The 16,625-nt window shown below is 34.8% G+C and overlaps 1 protein-coding gene across 5 annotated transcripts in view; it reads right to left on the reverse strand.

The window, feature by feature from the left end:
* The window catches only part of LOC111056951 (1-phosphatidylinositol 4,5-bisphosphate phosphodiesterase classes I and II), a 282,347-nt gene that overhangs the window by 38,441 nt on the left and 227,281 nt on the right, over nucleotides 1-16,625 (reverse strand). For 4 of the 5 annotated variants that reach the window (XM_039428257.1, XM_039428255.1, XM_039428259.1 and 1 more), the window contains 5 exons: nucleotides 12,074-12,385; nucleotides 7,132-7,134; nucleotides 5,807-6,122; nucleotides 2,122-2,237; nucleotides 1,053-1,141 (listed from right to left, as the gene is read on the reverse strand). In XM_039428257.1, coding sequence (XP_039284191.1) covers nucleotides 1,053-1,141; nucleotides 2,122-2,237; nucleotides 5,807-6,122; nucleotides 7,132-7,134; nucleotides 12,074-12,385 — 836 coding nt within the window. The remainder of the gene's footprint in view (nucleotides 1-1,052; nucleotides 1,142-2,121; nucleotides 2,238-5,806; nucleotides 6,123-7,131; nucleotides 7,135-12,073; nucleotides 12,386-16,625) is intronic. The other variant, XM_039428256.1, reaches the window with a different exon arrangement.

Genomic DNA, 16,625 nt, shown 5'->3' on the forward strand with positions numbered 1-16,625 from the left:
ATACTCGTAGGTAGATTTTTGTAATATCATATGTGAAATTCAGTATCTATGAAATGTGTGGACTATAATGGAAACATACATGATACACAGTGATCAGAAATAAAAGCCAACAAAGACTCAACAACTACACACACGAGTCGAGTTTTCGGAAATATAATTCAAAATAGATCAGCTGACAAGATCAATCCTGCTATCTCTTCCAGTGAATGATTTAATAGAATGAACAGTTGCCTCTCTCATTAAGTTTACATTCGAATAATCACAATTCCTGGAATTTCGAGCTCATTTTCAATATTAGGTGGAAATTTCACTGGACATTAATTGTAGAGATTTCCATGCTCAATCTTTTCTACTTCAAATTTATCGTTTAAACTGTATCTGAAACCTGATAATTGGGAATCTAAAATCAAACTTTGCATAGATGGGGCAAAGCTCCTGAAAATTTGCAGATATGAGACTTGTGGCAGTTGGTAGAGCTTATCAATAACTATTTTAGGTATTAATTTGATCAAAATCGTTGGAGCCGTTTTTGAGAAAATCGCGAAAAAACCTGCTTCTGGCAACATTTTTGCCATTTTAGAGGCCATCTTGAATTTTGTTTGAGTCGGATCCGTATAGTTTAAGGACCTTAAGTTTCAAATTTCAAGTCATTCCGTTAATTGGCAGATGAGAATCGTGTACCCAGACAATCATACACATAACACATAACACACACATACAAACAAACCAATACACAAAAACTTTTTTTTGGACTCAGGGGACCTTGAAACGTATAGAAATTTAGAAATCGGGGTACCTTAATTTTTTTGGAAAGCACTTACCTTTCCTTACCTTTGGTAATAGGAAAGTTAAAATCCATTAATTTCACTGTTACTATTCATTACTAATAATTTACTCTTTTTGTTACATTACACCAAGCAATAATTTACTGTTTAAACTTGAAACAAGAAAATCTGAAAAATTCAGAATAGGTTACTTTAGTTCTTTCTACAACCAGCATTGAAGAAAGACAATAGAATGTAGAATGTTGGACTAAAAAAAATGATACTTACATGTTTTTACTTGATAGCCTTTTGACTAGCCTGTTACCAATATGGAATTTTGTTTTTGATTTTTCACTCTCTGAAGCCTTTGTTTTTTCCTGTAATTTAGAAAAGCGAAATTAAAGCAAAATCATTTTCCTGTATTAAAGCAAAACGAGTTGAGCCTCAACATTCTGTACATTATTATAAAGTAACTATATAGTATTTGACAATATCACAAATATTTAATGAATAATGTGCTTGAAAATAATTTATTTAATATAGAATATAAAAAAAATATATAATATATTAAAAACGTAATAATTTCAAGCAGTGAGGATATTTTGTTTTATTAGATGAAATACATTATATTTATCATATTTTACATTATATTTGCATTATATTCTGTATAATATGATAATTTTTATACCGAGACAAATAGCCTCAAATATAATCTAAAAGTGACCTTCTTGTATTAATTTAGCTAGTAACAGAATCTAACGGAGTTCACCTACGGATACACCAATTGAAAAAACAAAAATGAAATGTAATCACAAATATCATGATTCTTTTGGAAATAATTTTTCTAATACGAAGATTTCCGACAGCGAAATCACTAAGATGAAGCAATCAATTTGGTTTTATGTCGATAGTTCAACAAATATATAGATTGTAGAACCTCGATAATGATAATTGATGTTAAACATCAGTTTCGGATACAGCAATCGGTGATTAATGGATTTGATATTCCGCAAAGTGAGATAACGTCACCTCACTGTAGAGAAAGCCACTTCGGATGACAGTTAATAATAAAAGAGAATACCTTTCAAATATATTTTTATCGATTTTGATGAAAAAATGAGGTTTTCCCTAGGAAATAGCTGATGAAAAATATCAAAAAGCTTTCCATCAAGTGACAATTCTCTTGCATACAAATAAGTTTGGGAAATAATTGAATTCGAAAATCGGTTATTGTTGTTTATAAATACCGACAATAGCCTATACTCTGATAATTCATGTGATCTACAATGTTTTACATAGAGGTCTGCTCGAAATACTAATAGAATAATTTTCAACATTAATTTATAATTTGAAGTACCTTTTCATGCCTTTTCCTCAAAGTTTCCAGTCTTTTCTCCAAATCAATTCGCTTCTCCTTCACCACTTTACTCTCCATGATCTTCTCAAATGATTCCGCCACCAAACCATCACTCACTGTCAAAAACCAAAATACGTTCAATCAAATTCCAATTAATTGTACAGAAATTGTACAGTTGATTTAGACATGAGTTAAATCATAAATATACAAATACAATAAAACCTTTCCAGAGTTGTAAATAAGACAAAATTAACAAAAATATACGATAGGCATATGCATAAAATATGATACCGGTATTGGATAAGATTTTTTACGAGATAATTCGATAGAGTTTGATTGTAATTGGCTCATTTGTAGAGTTCTTCAGTATTTTAAAGCAGAGGTAATTGATATTTAATTTTTTTTCAATCATTATTCATTGAAAAGCTGTTAAAATTGCAATCTCATGTGTTTCCATCTAAACCTGTGACTTTGTCAGTTTAACCAATTTTTATTCCTTTATTGCCAGAAAGCTTTTACAATAAACTAGCCTATACAAGATTTTTCAAATCAAACAAGAAATTTAAACACAACGTAACGGAAAATCATTGAAATATTATTTTGTTTCAATCTTCTGTATTTCTCAGTTGTCAATTTTTTCAGTTGCAAATTTCTTCATATTTTCAATAACAGAGTGATTGTATTCAATTCATTATCTTTTTATATTTTTTACTTGCAAGTAGCCCCCTGTGGGTTTGGGGAGCTTTGAGTCGAACATCGGACTCAAGAATTAGTTGAAACCCAGAATAAACCCACTATCCCTGCTTGTCGTAGGAGGCGACTAAAAGGGACCCGCTTTCCAAAGCCCTTCATCTTCTTTTCAATATGCTTTGGAATTTTTCATTTCTAGAATGGCATTTTTTCCATTGACACAGCTGTGTGTCATTCTTTCTTTCTTTTTTTATCTGTCGGCCTTCCTTGGCCATATTCTTACTTCTTCTTAGGCTAACCCAAGGTGTGATGTGGACTGTGCTGATGGGTGGATGGCACCAGGCCGTCTTTTATATTGTGTCTCTAACGGTGCCTGCTGGATACCAGGCGCCCTCCTGTAGTATTTAGCCTTGCCTGAACATGCGGGGCTCTATCTGGTTCGACTCTACTTCCCCAGCTGTTCGTAGGAACCACATGGATAACGAAAAAACAAAAAAAAACCAAAACCAAACCCCGAGGCAACTCCAGAAGTTGCCTTGCTCTCTAACCCATCGGAATCTGCCCCATCAGGGCAGGTTCCTCAATCTAAAATGAGTGCTTCAGGTACACAGGAGGTTCTGTTGCACTCTTATGTAGATGCTAACATTGAGAAAGCTTCTACTCATCACCACATGGATTACGCAAGCTCAATCACACCATCCCAACTGGAGAGGGAGAATGAGCTTCCCAGAAGTCCAGAAAATCAAGAATCGTCAGGAATGCTCATGGATGCAATACAGCAACTGATCAGTTTGCGGGTGAAGAGACCAAACCTCACCACTGCTTAAAGAAGGGCGGCCATTCAGGCAAAATTTCTTGAGAGGTGAGGCTTTTGACCCTGCAAAGTTTCAGAGGGGCAAAAAGAGAAAACCAAGAAACCAGAGATTGATGAAATTTCAGGCACAAATGTGGGTCAAAAAGCTAGGTCGAGGGTGGCCAAGCGCCCAAGTGGCAATTTGGCGACTCCTCTCTCAGCGGAAGGACCTACAAAGAAAGTTAGGAGTGAAACTCACGTAAGTCACAAGGACCAAACACTAAATCTAGGGACTTCTAGTAAAGGAGCTTCTTGCAGGGCCACCAAAATGGCCATAGTAGGGTAAAAATGACAGTTCTTCCTCAAAGCTGCCTCCAAATCTGCCTCAAAGCTGGTTCTAGGTTCCAACCTAAATGTCATCAAATCTAATCTAACCTAATCATACCCCTAATCTCACAATAAACCTCAAATGATAATCCTCACTTTTATTATTCCCACTTTTATGGAATAAGTGAATCCAGCTTTATTTTTATTTCTTGAATAACTGAGATACCTTTTATTTTACAAAAATAACTTTTTTTAGTAAATTTAATAACAAATCCATTGACACCTCATTTGTCAAGATTGAATGGAAATTAAGGATGTCACACTCTAACCTAACCAAACTTTTTCTTTTTACTCAAATTCAAACTGAGCAGCAAGCTTCTCGCCTCTATCCTCAACACTCAGAATATATATTCTATAATGCTGTTTTTGTGAAATGTGTCTGTCGAGACCTAGCACAGCAATCAATCAATCTGGCACACCTGAACTTCTTCTCTCTAAAGACTTAAAAATAAAGGCTACCATTCAATTTGATTCAAACTAAATAACTACTACTTCTAACTCAGCACTCAGCACCCTCAGCACAACAACCCAACCCCCCCCCCCAACCACTGTAGGGTGGGGCCCCTCTGTCTCTAACCAGCTAAGTTTGAACCACTTGAGGACATACAGTAACATCTCTTCATAAATTTTCTCAATCTCCATTAAATATTTATTATAAAACTAGAGCATGAGTGTTGATAAATTCGGTCGATATTTGCATGAAAGAAATAAAAGTGATATCAATGTTGATATTAAAAATTTGATTCAGAATTTTTTTCCATTTTTTACAATGGATATCATTAGCGACAACTTTCTTACCAAACATCAATCTCAATGATGAAATAGAATGGAAGTATATGACTGATCCAAGCTTAATCCATCAATTCTCACTCTCTTCTAGAATCTCATTCAAAGAATGGTATGAAAACAATGTAATAAGTATAGGTGGGAAAACGTAAGTTTAGATGAGTACACCCACAAATAAAATGTAGGTGTAGGTGAGTACACCCAGAAAAAAATTGTAGGTCTAGTTACTCAGACAGAGAACATTTTTCTACTATAATAAAAATCTAAGCCTTCAATGGTTACATAGATGTTGCAAATTTGGCACAGTCAGTATTTGAATATTTAAAACCAATTGTGCTTGAAAGAAGCAGAAAAATCTAATAATAATATGTAGCTCTAAAATTGAATTTGAAGAAAATGAACTTAATAATTAATGATAATATAAAGGAGTTTGGGATCAGGCAGAAGGGAAATATTGATAAATTTGTAGAGTGTGGGTATACTTTTAATTTGAATATTGTCTAGTTTTTAACCAATATTTCAAATATTTTATAGAATGTTGTAGCCAATTTTAACATTTATAATACTCTTTTCACTGTTCCACTTAGTGGTGTATAATCAAACTTATTATCATAAAGGATTAAAAAGTAGGCACTGGTTTTTGCCAGGAAATTATTTGTTGTTTCCAATGTCAACTTTATGTCTATTTCTCCAGATTACAATAATTTTTCTAACTACAGTCTATAACAACCAATGGTGCATATTCATCGAATGTTTTATACTCAATTGATGTACTACTGCTTTCATAAGGATTTCAAGAGCATAAACACAAACATACTTGAAATTAACAAGTACAGTAATAGATCAATGATTTTTGGTTTTTACTTTTAGTACCTAGTAATACTTTTTATGATCTGCAAGATTCTAGAGAATAAGCCTCTTTTTTGTTAGAATAAGCCTCTCCCTGATGACAAAACATGCATGTCCTATCATTAGTGGCCAGCCTTAGGCAATTGTATTAATGATTAGGGAAATGTGATGTGAACTTACAGGTGGGATTGGCAGGCGTGGGCTGGGCAGGTGGGTTGAGCCAGGGCGGACTTCGGTTGACAGGGAGAGCGATGACGTCACCAGTGAGGGAGGTGAGCGAAGTGACCGCAGAGGTGACCGCCTCCAGGTGCGGTGGGTGTGGTTCCTCATTGGCTGTGACTGGTGCATGCGCAATGGACAGCCTATGGCCGCCCGGCGACGCGGTTGGTGCCGCCTGTGCACCTGGCTGCTGCAGCAGGCTCCTCCCCCCTGGTCCAGCACCCTTGCCACTGCTCTTCTCGCTATCCACTTGCTGCTGCTGCTGCTGCTGTTGTTGCTGCAACAGATCCACCAAATGTTCAATTCAATGTGCTCTTACTATTTACAAATTTTAGAAATTTATTGTTTATAACAATCATTCTTTTTAAACAGCACCAGGCATAGGCAGCATGATATGACGTTTGAAAACAGAATCATCATCTGCACCTTTTGAGGTGCGTACAGACTTTCGCTCTGCTCCGCAACCGAACGTCACTCCAGCAGAGCGATTGATGATCGACCAGGGAGTAACAATGGTTCGACCGGGGAACGCGAGAAGATCTAACATCTTCCGTAACGTTCATGATGGGTGCGTGGGCGGTGCGACTGTGGTTCGATGGAGGAACGAGGGCGGTACGAGGGCGGTACGAGGGAGGGGCGTGCTCGGTGCGGGTTGGAAGAGCGTATATGTGTACGCAGCTTTACAATGAATTCATATTGTCAAATCAAAGTTAATTCATGAAAACAATCACAATACAAATTTGGATACTATAAAATTTAATACAATACAAACAAAGAAGTTTTATGCATTAAATAATTTCATAATAGGTATAGATAATTTAATGAATAAATATACACCCCACTCAGCGGCGGCTCGTCCTATGTGTTCAATGGTTCATTGAACCCCCAGAATTGAATCAACTTCCTATACAATGATGAATTTGCAACTCAAATGATTATATTTTTATTTTATACTCATGAAATTAAATCACACATCTATGTAAACTTAACGTTGATGTTTTGCTGCCGGAGTGGCTTGAAACAGCACCAAATGGTGTGATGAGACGGGTGGTGGTGGAAAGCAGTGTTTATTCCTCAATCTGAACCCAAAAGTGGAAAGGAGGTAGTAGAAAGTAGGAGGGGAATCGGTTTACTAGCACGAATTTGGTTCACAATCCATCCTGAACCAAGTTTGCACGAGTTCATCCGAGAGTAGCCGAACCTAGCCGGGGCAAGTGAAGCGTTCGGTAAACCTCGGAATGAATCGTGAGTATTCGCGATAAGTCAGTATCAGTGCCATTTTGAACTTGCTCATAACCAATAAATTTAAATTTGGTGGCAGTAAACAGTAAAAAAGCGGTAAACACAAAGACCTTAAAGATCTCTTTAAGGTCTTTGGGTAAACAAGAAGTAAGTGTGACAGTTCTGAGGTTATACATTACTGTTTCGGGTATACACTGTATACAGTTGTGATTGATTTCGCTGTATTTTTCGTTATATAAATTTGTTTTTTGTGTTAAAAAATATAGTAATTTCTAGAGTGTTTCGTGTATTGGTGAGTTTCGTGAGTTTTTTTAGTATGTCCATTTTCTTTCAGTGAGAGTGTGAAAATAATTTATTGTGTTACCGTAACAGCATTTTGATGAAGAAATATGAATAAGGTTCAGTATTTGTTAAAGACAAACATTATTAATATTAAGGATAGGTGTGAAATGAAACATGATGGTAGACCAACTCCCGAAGTAAAAACCAAACAAGATTACATTGTTAAAGGAAAAAACCACTGCCGCTCATTCAACAATAACATTTATCAGCGCAATTCATAGATTTATGGTTAAGACAGTGATAGATTGTATTGTTTTCCATTTTTAATTTTTGCAAAGGGTCATGATTCAGCATGGACAAAGACAGGTATCAATAATTTAGTGATCTAGCACAAAAATTAAAAAAAAAAAAAAAAAAACATGAAGAATCTTCCCACCACAAGAATGCTGCATTGACTTTAGTATGCTAGGAAAGACTGAGATTAGACAACAATTGAGTGATGCGTTCAGACAAAATATTGAGAGACAATGATATAGTTCGGAAGAATCGCTACATCCTTTCAAAAATAATTTACTGCATCAATTTTTGTGGTGAATTTGAGCTTGCTCTGCGTGGTCACAATGAGACAGTTGATTCCTCAAATCGAATTTGTGATTTTGTGTAAGTGTTCAAGTTTATCTTGATTCCATTTAAATTGAGTATGTATTTTTTGCTTTGAATCATTGTTTGATTAATGACTTGTTGAGTATAATATGGAAAAAATATTACATTATTAACTCTTATAAGACTCACGGAAAAATATGAATAGGACAAAAATCTATATTTGTTGAAAATATGCTTAATCTTTGGGGGGCAATTCCTTAAAATTATTATTGATTACCTTTACACTAGATTATGCTCAATACTCTATATCCTCTTGACCTTTCTCCCCAATAGATCATGAGGTTGAACCCCCAAGCTAAAAGATCACGAGCCGCTACTGACCCCACTAATGATATGTGTTGGGGTATAAGTTATTAGTTGCTTGTTGCGTATTATAATTACACTTTACAAACTTCATTCAGTGATATAGGATTAGCTTTTTTATTGAATTTATTAAAAATTGATATCACAAACAAAATTATGAAATTAGTAATAATAAATATTAATGTTCTATTAAGAATAATAATTGGAAAGTTAATTTAAAAAAAGAATGAAAGACTAGTAAAGAAAAAGAAAGAATAATAAATTGTTTAAATTCAAATTCATTTATTTGCTATAAAATAATACAGATTGATAAAATAAAAATTCTAACTCACAAAATGGTACTACATCGCAGGCAAAGTAAACTTGTGCGCCGGCAACAGGGAGTTCGAACAACTAGGTACAGCAAACATGTCAATAGAAAGAAAATAGAGCTTATTGAAACCACTAGAATAAATAAAATTACGGAAACCAGGTCACATCTCAATCCTTACAAACGATAAGTAAAATATTTACAGTATAACTAAATTTTCACAATCTTCTACTCCAATATCAACTAACCAAGGAAATAAAATTTCTTTGAACTTGTGTCTATTGAATTCTTCCCTAATATAAGTTGGTATTGAATTGTAAATTTTTGGTCCCAAATATACAGAGTGATTCATATGTATGGGAGCCCTTCAATAATTTGGAGACTGCTGTAGATATCATACTGTAATGTTCAGGATAAGTTATTGGTCGAATACTCTACCTTTTGAGGTACAACTTAATTTCAATCCCTCATAAGGGGGTGACTTAGGGGTTGTAGCTCGAATATTTTAAAAGTAAACACCCATTGTGTGGTACATCATTTTAAAGGCCTTTTTAAAAACAAGAAAGATGGCATCAATAAAAATGTTCTATGATATTTGTATCCATTTCTTGTTTCAAAAAAGCATTTAAAATGATGTACCACACAATGGATGTTTACATTTGAAATATTCGAGTTACAACCCGTAAATCACCCTCTTTTGAGGGGTTGAAATTCAGTTGTACGTCAAAAGTTAGAGTATTCGATCAGTAACTTATCCTGAAGGTTACAGTATTATATCTACAAAAGTCTCTAACTTTTTGAAAGGTTCCCATACATATGACTCACTCTGTATGTAGTTTCTTTGCCCAAATATAGTGTTCATCCTTGTTACTATTAAATTCATGTTTCTCTGCCTTGTTTGATAGTTATGATCAGCCAGTCTTATTTGTTCGTTGTTTCTCCTCATTCGCGTGATGGTAGCCTGGATGATGTAGAGTTGTCCTACACTTAGTACCGGTAGGTACTGTACTGTTCTTGAAAAGAATGTTCGTGGGGAATTGATCTCCTTAAAACCTATTATTTTTAGTATTCGTTTTTGAAGTTTATAGAAAGATTCAACGTGTATAAAATGCGTAGCTCACCAGATAATTACAGCGTATCTTAAGAATAATTTGTTGTCCACTATTGTTCCTACATATTTTATTTCATTGACTTGTTGAATTGAAAGGCAATCACACGGGTTGTTGGTGCCTCCACAGTGATGTACAATTATTGAAGAATCCGGTGGTCTCGTCCTAGAAAAGGCTAAGAATTTCGTTTTTGTTGCATTTACTGTAAGCAAATTTTCTTTCAACCATTTATCGACTTTTATCAATTCTTCCTGTGCCAGATTAAAAACTCCCTCCCAGGTGTTTCCTTCAAATAGTATAAACGTATCATCAGCAAAAAACTATGACTCTCCCTCTTATCTCAATTGAACATAGCTCATTTGCATATGCCAAATACAGAATTGGCCCGAGAACTGTTTCTTGGGGAATCCCAAACTTCATCGTTTCCTCTGAACTGAGATGTTCTTCAACCTTGACTTTCTGACGCCGGTCACAAAGGTATGATCTAAACCATTCTAGAGGATCTAAACCACTCCTCTTATTCCCATGGCTTCTAATTTCTTCAGTAGCAAACTGTGATTAACAGTGTCAAAAGCTTTTGCTAAGTCCAGGAACACTGCTGCACATTTTTTGTTATTTTCTAGCTTATCTGTGACAAAATTTGACACTTCTAATACCGCATCTTCTGTACTCCTCTCCTCACGAAAGCCAAATTGATTCCTAAATAATAAGTTGTTTTTTCCATGTAATTCACAAGACGTTTCTTTACCAGTTTTTCCAAAATCTTAGAAATATTGCTTATAAGTGAAATAGGTCTGTAATTGGTCGCATTTGTTTTGTCGCCTTCTTTATGTAATGGTCTAACACATGTCTCTTTCATAGCTTTTGGAAAAATTCCTTTTGACAGACTTAAATCAAATATGTGGATTAATGGTTTTACAATTACATTTTTTATCGACTTCAATATTTAATTATTGATTACATCAATATTTCTATTATTGATTCCATCAAGTCCTGGAGCACTGTTATTTCACAAAATACTAATAGCTTCAAGAAGCTCATCTTCATTTACTGGGTGAAAGTAGATGGTGTGTAAAGTTCTTGTAACAGGTTTATATTGTGATATGACTTGGTTTAGTGGTTTTCTCAAGAAATTTATTATTGTCTCAGCCATTTCTTCACCTACATTTGTAAAAAAGTTATTCATGTGGTTGACCACAGTTTCTGGATTTTCCTTTAGATTGAAAATCTTATCATTTATTAAATTTCATTTTTGTTTCTGGCTTAGAGTCAGTAGCATCTCTGATTACTTTCCACATTTTTTTATTATCCTTTCCAGCTTCAATTTATCTCTATAGTATTGGTCCTTTGTTTCATGAATTAGAGCTGTGAGTGTATTCCTATACCGACGATAGAAGTTGGTTAAGTTAATGTTATTTGGGTCTTCCTTTCTTCATTTGTCCAGTAGATTTCTGGTTCTTATTGCTGCTACTATACCTCTGGTGACCCATGGTTTGATGGGTTTGAACTTCTTCTGGTGCCAATGGTGCTTGATATTATTTAGTAGATGTCTCAAAGTTGATAAGAAGGTGTCATAAGATGTATCTGGATTATTATCTTCTAAAACATGAACCCACTCCTCATTTAGTAGTTCATTCTTTAATATATTAATGTCTATTCTCTCGTTTATTTCATGTGTTCCAGTTTCATTTGCACTATTTCTTAAATTATGTTGCATTCCTAGAATTGTGGTGAAGTGATCGGTTATTGCTGACTCATAAATGATTGGAAAAAGATTATCCCTGGAGTTGGTAGCAATGTGATCTATGCATGAAGAAGTTTCTGTTGTAGTTTCTGGTAATAGATGGGACTGTAACTAAAGCTGCGTTTACACCAAAGTTATTAACAAAATGTTAATAACCTTCTCCTTATAGATTCTATTATATTGAACATAACTTACCATACACATGATGAACATATGTGTTTGTCAAGTTCCGTTCAATCAAATAGAATCTATAAGGATTAAGTTATTAACGGAATGTTATTTTTCCTTCTTTGTAGAATCTATTGAATTAAACAGAACTTGACAAACACATACGTTCATCATGTGTATGATGAGTTATGCTCAATCTAATAGAATATATAAGGCCGGAGAAAGAAACATTTTGTTCAAGCAGCTTAAGCTTATTTAGGACTGTGTCATCAGCTGTATTTGGAAGAAATAAAAATAACAAGGATTGCTCAGAATTCTATCTAGCTATCAGTGTTATTGTCACATAGATGGAAAAATTAACTAAACTATAAAACAAGAATAGAAATGAATAGAGGTTGTTGACTGACTTGATCGAGAGCATCGAGATCGTCATCGGTAAGCACGCTGAGCTGCTGCGCACGCTTCTCCTGCTCCGACTGGAACTTGATGGGGTTGGCGAGCGCCTCGGCAAAGTCGGACAGCCCGTCGGGCACATAGTCCTTGACGACGACTAGCAGGAAGAGGGTGGCGAGCGGCAGGGGTTGGCCGCATTCGGTGCGCAGGCCCACGTGGCGGTAGCCCGGGCACAGACCCGTCACGGGCAGCACACGGTGACCTATCAGTTTGCCACCCTCCTCGTAGGCCGCCAGGCGGATGCACGCCAGTTCCGGCAGTACCACCTGCAACCACACATTAACTAGTCAAAACAGATGAAGATCATTATTAATAGACATACTACCGTATCTCATTGTAACGTGATATAAATTTTTGACTCTAAATTTATTGTATAAATTTTATATATTTTCTAAATTTGGCTTGGTAGTTTTGTGTTTTGTTTCGATTTTGTATATGCTTGAACTTTTTAACATCAACGTTTTTGATTCCGGAGCTACAAATTTTCAAAAAAGGGGTATTTTTTTAGGGTTTTTCAAAATTATGTAAACTCACCACTTTTACCATATACAACTTGGATATTCCACTAGTAATGATGAAAAACCACACATCACGTGAAAGAGCAATTAATTCTGAACAGGATTATTTAGGAATTATCAAATTTAGTAGAGGGGAGGGACACCCAAAAATAGAAAACAAATCATTCAGTAAAAATACAAATTTTTCATTATAATACCTTTTCACGCCTCTCTAACAAAAAAAAAAAAAACATATTTCGGCTGAAATCATCAGAAGAGTGTTATTTTCTATGAGAATCACCCGTTAGATACACTCAATTCCATTATTTCCGGGTGGGGGGGGCTCCCATAAGGATACCTCAAGGATCAAAACTTTAAACACTTATAACTTTTGACAGAATGGTCAGATCTCTTTGTTCAACAGCTCATTCTTCTCAGCTCGTCAAGGCGGTTCAAAATCATGTATCATAACTCAAATTTTATTAAAAAAATGAAAAATTCTTCTTTTAGTGTATTTTAGCCCATACACAGAAAAATGCCCAATTTCTATATTCAAAACTGTGTATCTCGGTAACCCAAAATGATAACAAATGTTACTTACTACTTTTTGGATTTTTTATCTGAAGTATTTCACAAGATACGCAACTTTGGATATGCGAGACTGTGGAAATGATTAACGTATCACTAATTTTTCGCATATTAGTGGCGTATCTTGTTGAATACTTCAGATAAAAAATCCAAAAAGTAGTCTAGGTTGTAGAGAATTTTCTCCTCTCTTCGCTCCTATAAATCGTTTTTCTGATTCTAATACCGTTCAAAAGTTACAACCGATTGAAAAAATGACTATTTTTATTTTCTCATTTTTTCCAAGATTTCACTGTTATTCAAGAGTCACTAAAACGAGTAAGATACCTAATAGAAACTTGCGATTAGTCTCAAATGAAAGAAAATTACATGCTCTATAAGCTACGTTGCCTCAAATCCATCTTGCATGACTGTTTATTATCGAAAAACTGTCGAGACTGTGAAAATGAGGAAAATATCGCAAATTTCTTGATTGAAACAAACGTATCTTACTCCACGATTATATTTTTACAAAATTAATTCACCTCACATGAAAGAGGAGATTCTGTTCTTCAAATGAAGACCAAGTAACATTTTTTATCATTTCGGGTTACCGAGATACACAGTTTTGAATATAGAAATTGGGCATTTTTCTGTGTATGGGCTAAAATACACAAAGAGGAGTTTTTCATTTTTTTTATCAAATTTGAGTTATAGTACATGATTTTGAACCGCCTTGACGAGCTGAGAAGAATGAGCTGCAGAAAAAGGAGATCTGACCATTCTGTCAAAAGTTATAAGTGTTTAAAGTTTTGATCCTTGAGGTATCCTTATGGGAGCCCCCCCACCCGGAAATAATGGAATTGAGTGTATCTAACGGGTGATTCTCATAGAAAATAACACTCTTCTGATGATTTCAGCCGAAATATGTTTTTTTTTTGTTAGAGAGGCGTGAAAAGGTATTATAATGAAAAATTTGTATTTTTACTGAATGATTTGTTTTCTATTTTTGGGTGTCCCTTCCCTCCTCCTCTACTAAATTTGAAAATTCCTAAGTAATCCTGTTCAGAATTAATTTCTCTTTCACGTGATGAGTGAGCTCCGGAATCAAAAACGGTAGAGTCCTGCGCGACCACTCAATTTATTAGAAATTCTATTTTCTTCGATTTTGTCGAGAATGATTTTTCTTGAGAAACTCAAGGTTTTCTAGATTGAATGAGAAATTCGGAAAAAGTGCGAAATTTTGGTTTTTTTTAGGGTTTTGGGTGTGAAGCCGCCCTCTGGCGTGTCAGCAAATTTAGGATTTGGATTCAGCGTCCCAAAATACATATTTATAGAACCGTCGAGAAAAATTCTTTCGGGGCTGTTTCCTGAAAAACGACCTTTCGACTGGACTAGAGAGATTATATAAGGCAAGATGGAACTACCCTTGGGTCTCCCCACCATTGAAAGCCATACGCTAAATAATAATAATAGACATTTTGCAAAGAAAAATTTATGTAGCCTACATTTAATGATATATTATTGAACAAAAATCCAAATTATATTCATAAGCATGCAAATAAATGCAATCTCTCATATTTTTTATATTGAAATTTTTCTCACATTACACAAATATATTACAGTTTTTACAAAATAATGGTGATCATTATTTTCTTATCATCTATGTATCTATGCATCTAAGTATTATCTATGTCGTAAGAATCTATTTAGATTTCCATATTATAATTTTGTGGCTGCCCCATGAAGCTAATTTTAGCTTATATTAGGTCATTGTACATAATTAATCTATAGATATATTTGCATGATTTAAATTTATTATTCAGGACAATGTTTTAGAATATGATAATAATTTTTCCTTCCTTTTTCCTATTTCCTTTGTCCTAGTACCCCCAGAAAATGGGAGGGTATTACAGAAAATATAAGATAGATAGATAGATAGAAAATGCCTTTATTATTCAATATAAATAAAAATAATAAGACTTCAATCATGTTACAAAATAAACAATTAAAAATTATATAAGTAAGATAATGATTGTGCTAAATAAAAAAACATGAGACAAAAAACTTGACATAACCATAAAGGTTGTCTACCAGAGTTGGTAGGCCCATTCTACAAAAACAAAAGAAATTCGAAATTTTGTGAAAACAATTATCATTGGAAACCAAACAAAGAAAAAAAAATAAAGAAAAAAATAAAGAACCTGCTACATAAAGAACAATTACATCAATGAAGCTGAACAAAATGAAATAAATACTACTATAATGCCTCAGTAATTTTCCTTTTTATATTTAATAATTAAACTCCCTAATCATTTAATTTCTAATACTAACTGCCCTTTCCACATATCGCGCTAAGAGACTCCACTCTTTTCCATTTAACCACTCCATCATCTCTATATCATTTAATACATTCTTCCCCAGAAACATTTTACGTAACCCCACTAAAACAGGACATACTCCTAGGAAATGCTTTATGTCTTCTCTTTGCCTCAAATTACACATAGAGCAGAGCCATTGAGATTCTTCCCTCCCGCGCCCAAAATTTGAATTTGAAAGAGCTCCACGTGCCTTGAAGAGGAAACCCACTGTCTTCTTATCCAAATTTAAATTCAAATAACTTTTACCTCTTTCCTTGTCCAATAGGATATGAGTATCGTGAAATTGTGCCAAAGCCGCACTTTGAAAACTACACATAACATTTTCCTCTTTCATTTTCTCATACATACATTCGAACTCACGCTTCCATTCAATCCTATTCTCAATCACACATCCTGCCAACCTACATCCATACTTCACATCCAAACGCATCCATTCCTTAAACCAAGAAGTCTTATGCTCTATTATTCTTTCAGCCAGTTTCCTCGGCAATCTATTTCCAGCCATATTTAGTGCCTTGAACATATATTCAACATGCATCCTAAAAACTTTTAGAAATGCTGGTTCCATGTCAAGTTCCATCTGCAATATATAGTTGGGTGTTGATTGCGGCAATGATAGCATCTTTTTCGCGAAAAATCTAGGTAAAGATTCCAGCACGTCACAATTCCTGTATCCCCATACCTGTGCACCATACACCGCCACCGCCTTCATTACAGCTTCATACACCTTCCATTTCGCTTTCATTCCAATCTCATTTTTTATAATAAAACGTCTCCAGACTCCATTAATTGCGAACTTAGCGACAGATACACGTTCTCTCACATGCTCTGAAAACGACAGCTTCGGCGTGAGTATGACACCCAGGTACTTATACCTATTAACCACCTCAATACTATTCCCATTCAAAAACCATTTCTCATGACTAGCCAAGCGACCCCCTCTCCTGAATACCATAATTTTAGACTTCTCAGTATTGATCTCTAATCCCCATCTATCGCAATATTCGCTCAAATTATCTATCATCCTTTGTAAAGCTTTTGGCGTTGTGGCGAATAGTACTAGG

The sequence above is a fragment of the Nilaparvata lugens genome, chromosome 5, assembly GCF_014356525.2.
Source record: "Nilaparvata lugens isolate BPH chromosome 5, ASM1435652v1, whole genome shotgun sequence".
NCBI classification, from domain to species: Eukaryota; Metazoa; Arthropoda; class Insecta; order Hemiptera; family Delphacidae; genus Nilaparvata; species Nilaparvata lugens.